Source organism: Paramisgurnus dabryanus, chromosome 5 (assembly GCF_030506205.2).
Source record: "Paramisgurnus dabryanus chromosome 5, PD_genome_1.1, whole genome shotgun sequence".
Taxonomy (NCBI): domain Eukaryota; kingdom Metazoa; phylum Chordata; class Actinopteri; order Cypriniformes; family Cobitidae; genus Paramisgurnus; species Paramisgurnus dabryanus.
Genome location: NC_133341.1, coordinates 22,534,655 through 22,548,795, shown reverse-complemented (window position 1 = coordinate 22,548,795; position 14,141 = coordinate 22,534,655). Strand labels below are relative to the sequence as shown.

The following is a 14,141-nucleotide window of genomic DNA, read 5'->3' as shown; positions in this document are numbered from 1 at the left end:
AACATGCCTTACTTAAAACATTGCCTGTGTGCATTTTGAGGTAAACCAAAGGGCACTGATGTATTTTAAGATATGTAAGTGCAAGTTGTTTTCAACTTGGAGAGCTCTTAAAAGTGTTTAAGTCTAGGACTAGTCTAATCCCTGTCCGGGAAACCGCCCCTATGTGTAATTTTTCCTCATTAAAAAATTAGGCATATTTACTATGGTACTGCTCCATCTGAAAGTTGTTTCTTGCTTGACTTTGTAAGTAATCATTTTGAGCCTACAATTATGGCAGTTATGTTCAAGAAATTAAAGGAAGATTAGTATTAAATGTGACTTGAAATACATTTTAAATCATGTTGTGTGCTCATTCCATTTAGCAAGACTGTTTTAAAAGTCATTCCAAGAAAACTCATATCTATAATGTTAAGTTGGCAAGTAATACATTTTTTTGGGGAGAGGGGGTTAATTGTAGATGTGCCAGTCAAAATAACGTCAATAAAGTCAAAAGTTACATTAAGCTTTATAGAAATTTTGCATTATGAATAAAATCCATAAGCACAATGGCCCATATATGACCCAGAATGTCCTTATTAATAAATAAGTAGTGAGGTTGCAGAATATTTATGTATAACAAAAATAAAACACACAAAAATTGTCTAGATAAGTAAATTGTGGATGTGGCAGTCACATTACCATAAACAATAGTAATCACTTATATATCAAAATATGGTAAAACAATTGTTAAACAATAAACAGTAATGTTTTCTTTTTTTATTGAATACATAAGTATATAAACAACAAAGGCAAATATACATTTACAGTGTAGATAAGTATTACAGGCTCAACCCCGAAATTTTTTAGAAAAAATAAATAGAAATGTAAATTAAAATTTACATTAACTTAAATAGTGAATTAAATTAAATAAAGCTAAATATTAGGGGCAGTATCACAATAAATTAAATGATGTCAATAAATAAAGTAGCTTCATAGCACTCTGACCTTTCATCTTATTAAGGGCTTTGGAAAAACATTTTAAGTCATTTTTGAATATAATAAGTAGTGGGGGGGGGGGGATTTAAAGAATCTACATTTATGAATGAATTATTTTGCTGATATTACAATGTTATTAAGCAAAAAAGAATAAACACAACAGTCTTTAGGTACTCCAAATAAAATATGATGCAAAGAAACAACACTATCAACAACCACCTCTTTTTTTTATCAGCCAGTCCTGAATTGATACAGTAATGTTTTCTTGTCAAACTGGTTTTTATGGAGTGACGTCACGCGTCGGGGCTGGGTAAGTCACGTGATCGATCCTACACCTGTAGCCCCAGTGGCGGAAGACAGGTGAAACTACCGATACCAGGTAAGAAAGTGGTGTTTTTCAAGAAAAAATAACGAATAGTATCTTTAGTGTAGCTCATTAACAACTGATCGTTGCACGTAACGAGTTAGTATATTTATTGTAGGTGACTGAAATAACCATAAACCACTGAAAAGAACGCTAATATTTAATGAGGCGTGTGCTTTCGTACCGCTTTATTTTGCAGGCTATAGACTCTCTTTTCAGATAAGGTGTAGGCCTGTGCTTACCGTTTATTTAAAGTTTCTAGTGCGTTTCTAAAATTGTGTCATATGTATTATGGGTGATAAATATGTACTAGATCTTTTGTTGTCGGCAGTTATTATAATTCACTTGTTTATCTTCATTCCAGGGACCTTTGTGAAAAAACGAGACTTTCACATTCAACCTGTATGGCCATGTAACTACACTTCAGAGGTAGGACAGACACCGATTTTGGTAGTAATAAGACAATTAGTTATTTTTTATATAATTATCTTTTTATAAACTTTTATGATGTGCAAATTATATCATATTTTTATGCGATGTTCAGAAGTTTAAAATAATGAATACCTTATTTCTGCACCTTAGTTCTTCTCAGCTGCTTGGACAAAGAACCATCTCTATGTCGACTGGAAACGGGTCAGCGTCCCGCTTCGATCGGGTCAGAGATATGCCTTACTATGACCAAGTGCCTGTGGGCTCACTGCCATGGGGCCAGGAGATCCCTTATCCTCTCGGTGAAATGCCAGCATCCAGCTATGACCCTTTACCACCACCTCCGCTCCCCAACAATCCTCCGGTCGGCCCGGATTTCTACCCCAGTGATGCTGAAGATCAGGTGGATGATGCCATGGACATCAAACCCATCCGACGTTTTATTCCCGACTCTGTGAAGAACTTCTTCAGAGGCAGTGGAAACAGTAGCAACAAGAAATGGCCCCTTCCACCACCACCACTTGATAATGTGAACACGACCACTGATGGCGTGCCGTGCTCCCCTCCACACTCGCGTCCACCGTCACCCACGGCCCCCAGCACCTACCTTGATCCTTACGGAGGGTCTGGGGGCAGCTACGCTTCCAGAAAGGAGCAGGCGATGTTGTTAGGGGAACCACTGGAATCGGTTTCTGGACGCTCTTTACAGACAGCTATGACTTACAGTGAGAAGGTGGAGGAGTACAATCAGCGCTACGCTTACATGAAGTCCTGGCCCGGACTTCTGCGCATTCTGGGTTGCGTTGAGCTGCTTTTGGGGGCTGCCGTTTTTGCGTGCGTCTGCGCATACGTGCACAAGGATAACGAGTGGTTCAACATGTTTGGTTACTCAATGCAGCAGACGTATGGATCTTATGGATCATACGGATCTTCAATGGGTGGGATGTACGGAGGATCTGGGGGTTCCTACTCCGGGCCCTTGACCCCTTTTGTGATTGTGGTGGCTGGATTGGCCTGGATCATGACTGTCATTTTATTAGTCTTAGGGGTGACTATGTATTATCGTACCATTCTGCTTGACTCTAGCTGGTGGCCGATCACTGAGTGTGTGATAAATCTGGCATTAGCGCTTCTATACATGGTAGCAGCAATAGTGTATGTGCGAGACACGGTTCGCGGAGGTCTCTGCTATTTACCTCAGTTTAACGCTGGGCCCAATGCCGGGTTTTGTCGAACTGAGTCTGGGCAGACTGCTGCTATCATCTTCCTGTTTATCAACATGCTGTTGTATCTTGTGGGTGCAGGCGTGTGTCTGAAGCTTTGGAGACATGAAGCTGCAAGGATGCGAAGAGAGAGACTGGGTCAAGATGTAAATATATGTAGTTTTTTTTAATGATAAGACAAATAATATTTAGATTTGTATATGTTATTTAAAATGTATACAGATCTAAATATTATATTATATTTGACTACCTTTAACTTTAGTATTTACAATAATACTGCACAGCATAGACTGCGCTAATGAAACCTTATTTGTCTGTTTTTTAATCTTATTCATATTTAGAAAATAGGAGCAGTTCCACTCACTATGGTAAGCAGGTCATTTTGACTTCAAAAATTTGTTTTGAATTATAAAATCGTTGTATAAAAAAAATCATTTATAAACACAGATGGGTCCAGGCTCCAGTGTCTCTGCCCCAGTTTACAATGGTCCAACAATGGGCTATCCAGAGACGATAGATGGCACAGCACCTTCAGTTATGATGGAACCAGAGATTTTAAGGGGTCATATCCCTGCTGGCCATATCCCCAAACCTCTGGTCATCGCGGACTATGTGGCGTAAGTTCTGCAAGTTTATACAGAGCATATTGTAAAGGAATACTGATTCAGTATATTTAACTACTTACATCTTTCATGATATTCCAAACATATCAAGGACTGGTTATTGTTGCCCCATCATACTATCCCTTACCCCTGTAACAATTACATAAGCTGATGTGTGTTTTTATATGTCTCTTTATAGGAAATACCCCACAATTCGCACTGATGAGGAAAGGGAGCGCTACAAGGCAGTGTTTAATGATCAATATGCAGAATATAAAGAGTTACACGCTGAGGTTCAGGTGTTAACACAGAAATTTGAGGACCTGGACAATATGATAAGAAGTCTGCCACAACACCCTACCAACCCAATGGTAAAAATGCTACTTTGCTGACTCCTGATGAATTTATTGGCTATTAATGGGGTCATATGATGCAATTTCATGTTTTCCTTCGTCGTTTAAAAGTATTTTAAAAGCTGTTTGTGCATATAGAAGATCTGTAAAGTTGCAAAGATTAAAGTCTCAAACCCAAAAAGATATCATCCATGCCTTCCTAAAATGCCCCCACGTATCTATGTCACTGTGTGGGAAGATTTGCATAACACCGCCCAAATGTAAAAAAAGGCATAACTTTTATTCTTGCTGTAGTAATGTTGTTGTCGCCGCCACCAAGTCCTGGAGATGCTGTGCTTTGGGAGCTGAAATTGCAAATGTAGTAAGGGGCGTAACGTTTCCATCACACCCGTAAGGTATTTGGCCAATCACAACGCACTGGGTACCTGGCTAATAAGAGCACGGCACGCTTTTCAGAATGATGAGCTTAGTAAAAACGATGTGTTTTAGAAAGGCGGGGCATAGACGAGCAACAATATTGTACAGTATGTGGAAAATACAGTGTAAACACATTGCAATTCACCAACTACACAATTTTTTTTGTTTTTAGCAACGTCATATGACCCCTTTAAAAGAGATGTTTATGTTGAATGTTGACATTTGCCCTAGTTCCATTTAGGCTAAAATCACGTTTTATATTGTATACAGCCGTGGAAAAAAATTAAAGGGATAGTTCACTTTAAAATGAAAATTCAGTCATCATTTACTCATCCTCATGTTGTTTTTTTCTTCTGATGAACACAAAAGAAGATATTTTGAGAACTTATGGTAAACACACAGCAGAGAGTGACCATAGACTTCCATAGTAGGAATTAAAAAAATGATGGAATTTATTGGGTACCATCAACTGTGTGCTTACCATCATTTATCAAAATATTTTCTTCATCATTTATCACAATATTTCCAAAATATGTTTTCCTACTATGGACTAACAATGTGTGGATGAGTAAATTATGACAGAATTTTCATTTTAAAGTGAACTATCCCTTTAAGAGACCAATATACGATTATTTATTTTATACATTTATAGGCATGTGTTTAGGTACAATTGTCCTTTTTGCTTCATTCTATCAACTACTGACAACATTTCTGCCAAATTCCTAGTCAAATAATGCATTTTCTGATCTTGAATACATTAACCTTGACTTTCCTCCTTTAGGAGCAAGAGAGAATCAACAGCATTGTTCAGGACTATAACAGAAAAAAGGCTGTAAGTGTTCCTTAAATGTTTATGTTTCAGTGTGTTAAAAAACTTTCCAACACATTTCGACCGCTTAGTCATCTACCTGTTGCCTTTCTGCATTCTTCAGTCATTGCAAAATAACGACATGGTATCTGTATCAGTCTGAGTTCCATGAACAGCTAAAACAGAAAAACTAGAAATGTTAGGGGATGTGGACTATTTAAATAATGCTGTTGACATGTCTGAATACTTCCTTTTGTGTAGTAGAGCATACAAAAAATGAATTTACCTGTTTCTGGTTGTAGGACCCGACGTTCCTGGAAAAGAGAGACAGGTGTGAATATCTAAAGAACAAACTGGCTCACATAAAGCAGAAAATTCAGGAGTATGACAAAGTCATGGACTGGAATGATGGTTACAGTTAGACCGAACTTCTGCATTTCATTCATCACGGACGTCAGGTGTGGTCTGGAAAGAGTAAATCTTATTGTGACTTCAGCCAATATCAAAGATGAATATTGTTTTTGCATTTCTTTTTAGAATTGCAACGCATCTCATGTTGTTTGTATTAAAACAAAAATTTAACATTGCTTTGCTGTGAATTTCAATGATGGACATTTACTGCTGAAAAGGGTTATCTGATGACAAATTAAATGTTATTTTCTTTTTACTAGAATGTTTAATGAAACAACATCAGCTTTCTTCATGTATGTTTTTAAATGTGCTCTTCACACTTCTTTGAATTTTTAAAGTAGGAAATTTGAAGAAATTGTAATGAATCTTTGAGCTTGTAATGAATGTAGCTGGGTGAAGAAGAATACAATGTTTGTTGTTGTTTGTTCAAAAGCTGATAGATACATTTGTAATGGTCCTGAAATGTTTAAAATATTTGTCGTTTTTAGTTTAGGATGTTCTGTAGTGTAGATTATTGTTGCCTATTTTATACATATCATGTACATTTTATATTTTGTATCACTCTACTTTTAGATCTGAATTTGATACTTTGTTATAAATGTATTACGAAGACAAAAAATAAATGGGCCTACCTCCATATTACAGCCTATTGATTAAAGGTTTCCATGATGCTTCCTTAAAAAAAAAAAAATAGTAGTAGCCTCTTATAGGCAGGTATCTATACTACTGTAAATGCTATTATAGCAAACCATGCTTTTACCTGCTTGACAGGTTTCAAGTTACAAACTGAAATGGACTCCAAACTCATGCTTTGTGGAAACCGAATGAATATGATACTGCACCTACTTACACCTAACAATGCAGCTTTATCTGTTTTAATTAAGATGATTATAAAGATCAGATTCTTAAACCACAGTCATACATTAAAATATTAATGTATTAAATCACATATTAAACATAGAAAACACCCATTAGACATACAGCATCAGTAAAGCAGTTGAAAAACAATTTGTTATTTTATACTCATTCTAATGAAATAATGATATAATCTCTCTCGGATTACAAATTTATGACTGAGTAGAAGAAACTGCAACTGGGCTTATACATCACATGTGCCTCTCGTGCAGATGCCGTACCCCTATTAAATTATTTTTCAGTTAATAAGTTTAATTGGCCCACTTAAGAAGCTAAAAATGGGCTTGGTGAGGATTTGAATGGAGTATCAGTGATGCCAACTGTTATTGCCTAATCGAGAAGAATCACGTTTTCATATCCGAACCTAACACACCAATGTTTTTCCTAGAATAAGCGATATAGAAATAAACCCGTGAGCTGCTTCTGCGCATGCGTCGTGGGCGGGAGCGCACCTGCGCAGGTAGAGGCGGGGGCTCGTGCGGTTTCAGTGATGACAGGCACTCTGAAACCCTCAGTAATCAGAGGGCGTTTCCTGAGGTCAGTAAATACTCCATCTTCAGAGAAATAAGACTTGTTTACCAGCCTTAACTGCTGTCGGACGGAAAGGAGGTAAGATATTTTGTTGAATTTTCTTATTGATTCTTGTACATATAATTTCTGGATTGGATGGGTTTTAATTGTTTAAATTAACTTATACGGTGATTGGTGTCGCTTGGTTTCCCCGTGATATTCAAATTGTTTTAGTCTTTTTGTGTACGTAGGTGTTTTCTAACCGTAACTGTACTCTTCCAAAAACGCCACAATTCAGATTTATCTGTAAAACAATTACCGTGTTTAAATTCTCACGGCTGTTTTGAATTGTGAGAAATCATAGTCGGAAATCTCCATAGCCATAGGAACACCACTGCTTATATTTTTTAGTTGGTCACCTTATTCGGTGGTGATGATAACTATTTTCAGTTAAACAATTCAGGACGTGCAATCAATTAACCTCACTAAAAATGTTTTCTTTTTGTTGTATTTTTTCATAATTCGATACGAACGTGTTTTTTTGTTTAACTCTCACCCAGGTAACTCTGTGAAGTTGTTTGTCCAAGGGCCTTGAAGACAACATTATGCCTAAACGATCGAGTCGCCCTCCGCCATATGGCGGCAGACAGTAAGTTGATAACAACAACATCCCTCTAACAAAACCCAACACATTACAAGCAGAGACCCACATAGACCATTATACTGTAGTTTCCATTAAAACTAATACAATACCCATTATAACAACTACTTTATTAAAAACTGTGTGATGGTTTCTGTTGTTTTTAACCAGGGTATCTTTTTCCTATTACTCACCCAAGTTATTCAACTTTGTCTTTTCAGCCACAAAAGAACTTCCAACCGTGCAGCGTCTTACCATCCTGATGAAATGCTTCACTTTTATCGCTGGACTTCACCCCCTGGTGTCATGAAGATTATGTGCATCATCATCATCATAATGTGTGTGGCGGTGTTCGCCTGTGTTGCCTCCACACTGGCATGGGACTACGACGCAAGTGCAATGGGTTTCGGAGGAATGGGTGGAATGGGTGGAATGGGTGGAATGGGTAGCTACCAAGGCGGTGCTGGTGGAAGCTATAGTGGATATGGTGGTGGAGGAAGTTACAGCGGAGGTCTTGGGGGCTACGGCGGCTATGGCGGTGGCTATGGCGGCGGCTATGGAGGCACATACATGGATCCAAAATCAGGCAAAGGCTTTATCATTGCAATTGCGGCAATCACCTTTATTGCCGTTCTCATCATCTTTGTCTTGGCGGTGTCGAGACAAAATGCTGCCAAGTCTCCTTCGTTCTACCTGGCTTCCATCATTATTTGTGCCATCCTTGCTCTGCTCATGCTGATAGCCACCATTGTGTACTTGGTCGCCATCAACCCCATGGCTCAGACGTCTGGATCCATGATGTACAGTCAGGTCTTGCAAATGTGTGCGCAATTCCAGAACCAAGAACAAGCCTCTGGCATCTTTCTCAATCAGTACTTATACCACTACTGTGTAGTGGAGCCCGAAGAGGTGAGCATGTGTTCCTGCCTTGAAGTTGTTGGGAAATAGACCATCCTCATGGTTGCATTTCTTTAGTTTCTCTTGCTTATCAGTCCTAAGGGAAAGTTTAGGAACTTTATCATCAGAAGCAACTTGATACTGTTCAGTGGGTCATATGTAGAGATGCTGCTGAGTGCCAGGTTATTTGCCTAATATGTAAATCTAGTCAAAACAAATTGGCCATGTTGTCTTTAATATGGATGCCACATGTCACATACATGTCATTATGGTGTTTAAAATTTCTTATTTTCTGCATGTCTTTTTTGAAAGGCCATCGCAGTCGTCATTGGGTTCCTGGTGGTGGTCGCACTGATCATCCTTCTGGTGTTTGCAGTCAAAACACGAGGGCAGATGAGGAGTTACGGCAGGGACCGCATTCTGTGGTATGATGTTAAGACGATTACCGATGGACTCACGTCTCAAGGCATTGGTGAATGGGTAGGTTTACTTACAAATTGAATGCTTTCAGAGAAATAAATATTGTTTTGCTATGAATTATTGTTTTTATCCATTGATTGCAAAACATGCATTCATGCCGTCTTTCAATTTTGTAATACTCATGCATGCATTATTTTATATTGGATGCTACAAAATGCTTCTTGGTATATACTGCTTGTATAAGCTCAAAAGATTGTTTTTTGTTTGTTGTACTTGTAACTGATTATTGTAAATCACAAGTAGACTCTTGGGTTATAATTTCCAAGGATAGACTTTCTGAGAACTCCAGTGTGTGTGTGTATATATATCAGATTCGCAGGGTTCGAGAAGGTTATGGCAGGTTTCATGTCTGGTTTCTGGGTGTGGCCTCTTATGCACTTTCACTCATTGGACAGCTAAAATAGCTATGGTGATGCAGGATACACAGAACATATTAGAGGGACTTAAATCTACCTGATTTGATTTTATCCAATTACAGTGCTAATAATCAAACCAAAGAAACCATTACATTCATCTAGGGTTGTTAGGTAATCCATTGCCTTTGTTCACACACACAACACCATGTAACCAGTGGTAGTTTCAGTCTTTATGTTGTGATAGTATCTCTAGAAGTAGTGGAACCGGTTCTGCCTGGCTTTACTGTTTGTCCAGACTATTAACCTTTCAAAAAGAAGGCTAGTTGCATTGTAACAACAAAGGTGCATATATTTTCTAGGCATATAGAGTTATGGTAAAAGGGCCCTAGAGCAACACATACAGGGGGGAGAGACTGCCAAAACTGAGATGGCAGAAACATGTGAGACACTGAAGTATTAAAATAAAACTATAACTACAACACATGTAATGAAGCCACTTTTAGGCCTCATTACTAAGTGATCTGATAGCTGCATACACTACATATTTTACTTAGAACAAAATGGTTGCTGCATCATTCCTTTGGGATGCTTTATTAATGCAGGGAAAGGAAAAACATGCTGGATACAATAAGGCTTTTGTTGTGCTGTTTGGGTCAGTAGTTCAGATTTGTTTTACATGCCCCTACCCACAAATTTATTTTTGTAATGTATTTCAATGTACGGTGTTTTAATTGTTGAACTTATTTTAAAATATTAAAATTTATGATGAAATAGAAAGTTGAAATGACATGTAAAGACAATTTAATTGCATGTAAAAATGTAAGGCAGCAAATATTTTTTACAGTATTTATATGCCAAGAAATACTCTTAGATCATTTTTTTCCTAATAAAGCAATTTATACAGAATTCTTAAATATAAATTTGCATATGGAAATGTGGCATACAGTGTATAAGATTGGAGATTCTCTATTTTACCAGTTTCAACCTAAGCCATTTCAACAGTTTTAAACAGATTCTGAAAAAAATTGTACCCTTGGTGGTATTCAGATTCACAGCAATAATTTGAACATAATTACAAAATGTCTGTTTAATATTGTCTAGATGTGAACTCTTAATTTTTTTGTTCTACAGGTTAATAATGTGTCTGGAGATCCAGAGACTTTTGTAAATGACGGCAATGATCGCATTGGCGTTTCACAGCCAATAATGCAAAGCCAGGACATCCATAAACCAATTTATCTTCCAAGGTAGGTCATCTCAGTGATTTGGGAAGTTATGCTGTAAAACAAATTAATTTAATAGATTACTTTAGTCTTTCTTTACAGTAGATTTTGTTAGGGCTTTATAGTTTCCCAGACAAGGTTTAGATTAATCCAGGACTAGGCCTTGGTTACATTAGGACATTTAGGTAGTTTTTACAAACAAACCTTACAAAAGCAATACTGGTGTACATCTTGAGACAAAACGATGTCACTGATAGACGTTAAGAGAGGTCTTTACACGTTTTTTTTCATTATGGCAGCTCAAACATGGATTTTATTCTGGGACTAGGATAAACCCTGTCCTGCAAACTGTTCTTGTATATTTCAGATTTAAATAGGTAAATATTGGCTTATTGATTAGACTTGCGATCGGTCTATTATTGTATTTTAATGCCAAAAGAATGCAGAAATTCTTGTAGGACATGTTTAAATTGTTTTGTCATATGAACACGAATAACCTGTTTCACAAACAAACCTATTATGCGTACTGACTGAAACTATTATCATCATAACATACTGTTCTTAACTGGTTTGATAATTAAACTCCTCCTGCAATCACAAATATATTACCCAACCAAGTTCATAAAATGTATGCTCTATTAATGTTATTAACACAAATATATATTTTTTAAACTATGCAGCAGTTCTGACCTAACAAGCTCTTTGAGTGGACTGAAGGGCAAAATGAGGGACTACGACACTGGCGAATCTGGAGATGAGCTGGACACAGACAATGACAGGTGAAGAAAATTCTTGATCACAGCTGCTCATGTCAAAGCAGACCTGGCTGCCTAAATATAATGAAGACCTGTTTAAATTAAGCAAAAAGCAAAACTGGACTTTTTAATCAATCTTGTAACCTTTCCTCTATCACATCATGTCTTTCTCTCAGTGAATATCCGCCTATTATTAATGAGCAGGAGAGGCTGGAGTACAAGAAAGAATTCGACAGGGACCACATGGAGTACAAGCGTCTTCAGGCTGAGCTAGATGATATTAATCAGGGCCTGGCAGATACAGATAAAGAACTGGACTACTTACAGGAAGGCAGTCCACAGTTCATGGTGTGTACTTTGTCTAAATTGAAAAGACTCATTTGGTTGATGACTACCCTTTTTGTTCACCTTAATTATAATTGAGGAGGGCAGATGCAAAACCCATTTAAGTGTATTTGACATATTTTCATTTTTATTTTATTAGGCTTTTAAGTTTAGGTTCAGTAATTTCACTTTAATGGTAAAGGTTATGAAAGGTTAATCACTTTATTCAACTTTAGACATTTCATTAGTATTTAACACAATTCTTTTGCTGCAAAAATCTCCACTTCTAAAAAGTTGAAAAGTTACTCTTAAAGGGACACTCCACTTCTTTTTGAAAATATGCTTATTTTCCAGCTCCCCTAGAATTAAACATTTGATTTTTATCGTTTTGGAATCCTTCAGCCGATCTCCGGGTCTGGCAGTAGCACTTTTAGCATAGCTTAGCATAATCCATTGAATCTGATTAGACCATTAGCATAATCCTTTAACTGTTATTTCAGAATTAAGGTAAAAGGCCTTAAAAATTCAGTTAATATGCTATTATGGACTTGGTAAACCTCTTTTAAAGGTGCTCTAAGCGAATTGACGCGTTTTACACCATAAAACATTTTTTGTTACATACAGCAAACATCTCCTCACTATCTGCTTGCTGCCTGTCCGCTGATCAAACTGTAAAAAAACGCGATCTCTGTAGACAGCCCAGGCTTCACAAACGGCAATAACAACATATTGGCCAAACCTAGCACCACAAAACAAAACAAAGTATTCCAGCCAATAAACGACAAAAAGGATTTGGGGGTGGGGGTTGTGCGCGTTCATGAAAGCACGGAAGGGAGGGGGAGGAGTTAGCTAAGCTCCGTCTGTTTGAAAACAATTCAAACGTCAACAAAAACTAACGTCTCGCAGATTCGCTTAGAGCGCCTTTAACTGGTGAAAAAAACTCTTGACGTATGCGTGCTGTCGTTCATCCAGTTACTATTCCATGCACAGAGGACTTTGCTGAAAAATCAATGTGGATTTTAACAGAATTAAACCAATAAACTGGTATTTATGAGTGGCCAGGATTCAGCCAATTTTAAAACAAAAGTATTTTATGAATGTATATAATATGTGCGAGAGCATTTGGTTAATACCGTCATCTTATTTTTGACAGAGGTGATGTTTGCATCTGAGCTCTTTAATTATTGATTGATTGTACAATGACAATAAACTTTGAAAAACACTATAAATTAAACTAATAATGCATCAAAATTAAACTTACAGGTCATGTGAGTTTACTGATGACATACTGTAATGATGACTAAAGATCAAATATTTTCAAATGTTATAACATGATTGACTTGGAAAATAATTTATTCTGCTTTTTGTTTTTTAAAAACAGGATGCCTTGGAGTTATTTAACCGTCTCAAAAGCTTAAAAAAGGTAAATTATTATTTTTTTCAACTGGGTATTTGTGCAATAAGCAGGGCTTTCATTTGGGGAGAGGTTTGGATGTTGGAACCCAGGTGACAGGTTATAATCTATCTGCCCAACCATTCATCCTCTATACCAATTCTATGTAATGTAATGTTTATGGTTATTTCTGGTAAAGGTTTACATATAATAGAGGTGTAAATGAGCTGTTACATTTCTTTTTCACAGTCTCCAGAGTATCAGCTGAAAAGGAAAAGGTGTAAACAGCTAAAGGCAAAACTCTCCCTCATCAAAAGAAGAGTCAGTGACTATGACCGCAGACAGTAAAAATGGACTGACATTGAAAGCTCAACAGGACATATTCTGTAACACAATGGTTTTGCCAGAGGTTTTATTTGTATTTCCGTATCACTGTATTAATTCAAGGACTGTATGGTTGTTGTTTTTATAGACAGGTTTCTGCTTTTGAGCCAGATTAACTTGATCAACTTATTGTGATACCTTTTAAAGTATTTTATTTTCTAATGCTGGATTATGTCCCTTCTTAATTCTTGTATCATATTTTTAGTCAAACTGACAAAATCTTAATATTAACAGGACTGTGACTAATAGGCCTTTATTTGTGTCTGTTCTTTTTAAATCTCTGAATTGTTGAAAAGTTGTTTTTATTTAAGTGTAGGGATTTATTATTTTTCTGTCTCTGAGAAGTTACATTCTAGTTTGTTATAACGTTTTATTAGATTTTTTTATTGGATTTTATTTTGTAGTTTAACTTGCTGCACAAATTATCATCAGAATAACAGTCTTTTATCTATGTTTTTTTGCTTGTTTGTTTAAAGCCCACACCAGAAGGATGTCTAATGAGGTTTAAATTGAAGTTATATAATGAAGAAATCCCTGTTTAGTTTTTTATGACAAAAATCTATAGAGAATTCAGGGATAAGCGAATGTTGTTGGTGATCAATGAAGCTACTGTTGAAATGTACAATATGTTTTTATATTTTTAATTTTGTGTATATAAAAATAAACTCAAACCATTCCCAAA

At 36.7% G+C, this 14,141-nt stretch overlaps 2 protein-coding genes across 2 annotated transcripts; both read left to right on the top strand.

The window, feature by feature from the left end:
* The first annotated feature begins 1,289 nt into the window (after nucleotides 1-1,289).
* marveld2b (MARVEL domain containing 2b) lies at nucleotides 1,290-6,221 on the top strand. The gene is made up of 8 exons (XM_065250344.1): nucleotides 1,290-1,354; nucleotides 1,704-1,768; nucleotides 1,922-3,137; nucleotides 3,333-3,359; nucleotides 3,439-3,608; nucleotides 3,793-3,964; nucleotides 5,145-5,195; nucleotides 5,474-6,221. Exons 3-8 carry the CDS (start codon nucleotides 1,956-1,958, stop codon nucleotides 5,591-5,593), a joined length of 1,722 nt encoding a protein of 573 aa, XP_065106416.1. The 5' UTR covers nucleotides 1,290-1,354; nucleotides 1,704-1,768; nucleotides 1,922-1,955; the 3' UTR covers nucleotides 5,594-6,221.
* An 800-nt stretch (nucleotides 6,222-7,021) lies between these two features.
* oclnb (occludin b) lies at nucleotides 7,022-14,141 on the top strand. Its single transcript, XM_065250345.1, has 9 exons — nucleotides 7,022-7,106; nucleotides 7,568-7,656; nucleotides 7,869-8,556; nucleotides 8,857-9,024; nucleotides 10,512-10,627; nucleotides 11,284-11,382; nucleotides 11,535-11,706; nucleotides 13,064-13,105; nucleotides 13,325-14,141. The coding sequence occupies exons 2-9, from the start codon at nucleotides 7,613-7,615 to the stop codon at nucleotides 13,421-13,423; spliced, it is 1,428 nt and encodes a 475-aa protein (XP_065106417.1). The 5' UTR covers nucleotides 7,022-7,106; nucleotides 7,568-7,612; the 3' UTR covers nucleotides 13,424-14,141.

Coding starts and splice junctions, on each gene's coding strand:
- marveld2b (XM_065250344.1), top strand. CDS start 1,956: ATGTCGACTGGAAACGGGTCAGCGTCCCGCTTCGATCGGGTCAGAGAT. Junction 3,138..3,332: donor GAGAGAGACTGGGTCAAGAT/GTAAATATATGT, acceptor ATTCATATTTAG/AAAATAGGAGCAGTTCCACT. Junction 3,609..3,792: donor GTCATCGCGGACTATGTGGC/GTAAGTTCTGCA, acceptor GTCTCTTTATAG/GAAATACCCCACAATTCGCA.
- oclnb (XM_065250345.1), top strand. CDS start 7,613: ATGCCTAAACGATCGAGTCGCCCTCCGCCATATGGCGGCAGACA. Junction 8,557..8,856: donor GTGTAGTGGAGCCCGAAGAG/GTGAGCATGTGT, acceptor CTTTTTTGAAAG/GCCATCGCAGTCGTCATTGG. Junction 11,707..13,063: donor AAGGCAGTCCACAGTTCATG/GTGTGTACTTTG, acceptor TTTTAAAAACAG/GATGCCTTGGAGTTATTTAA.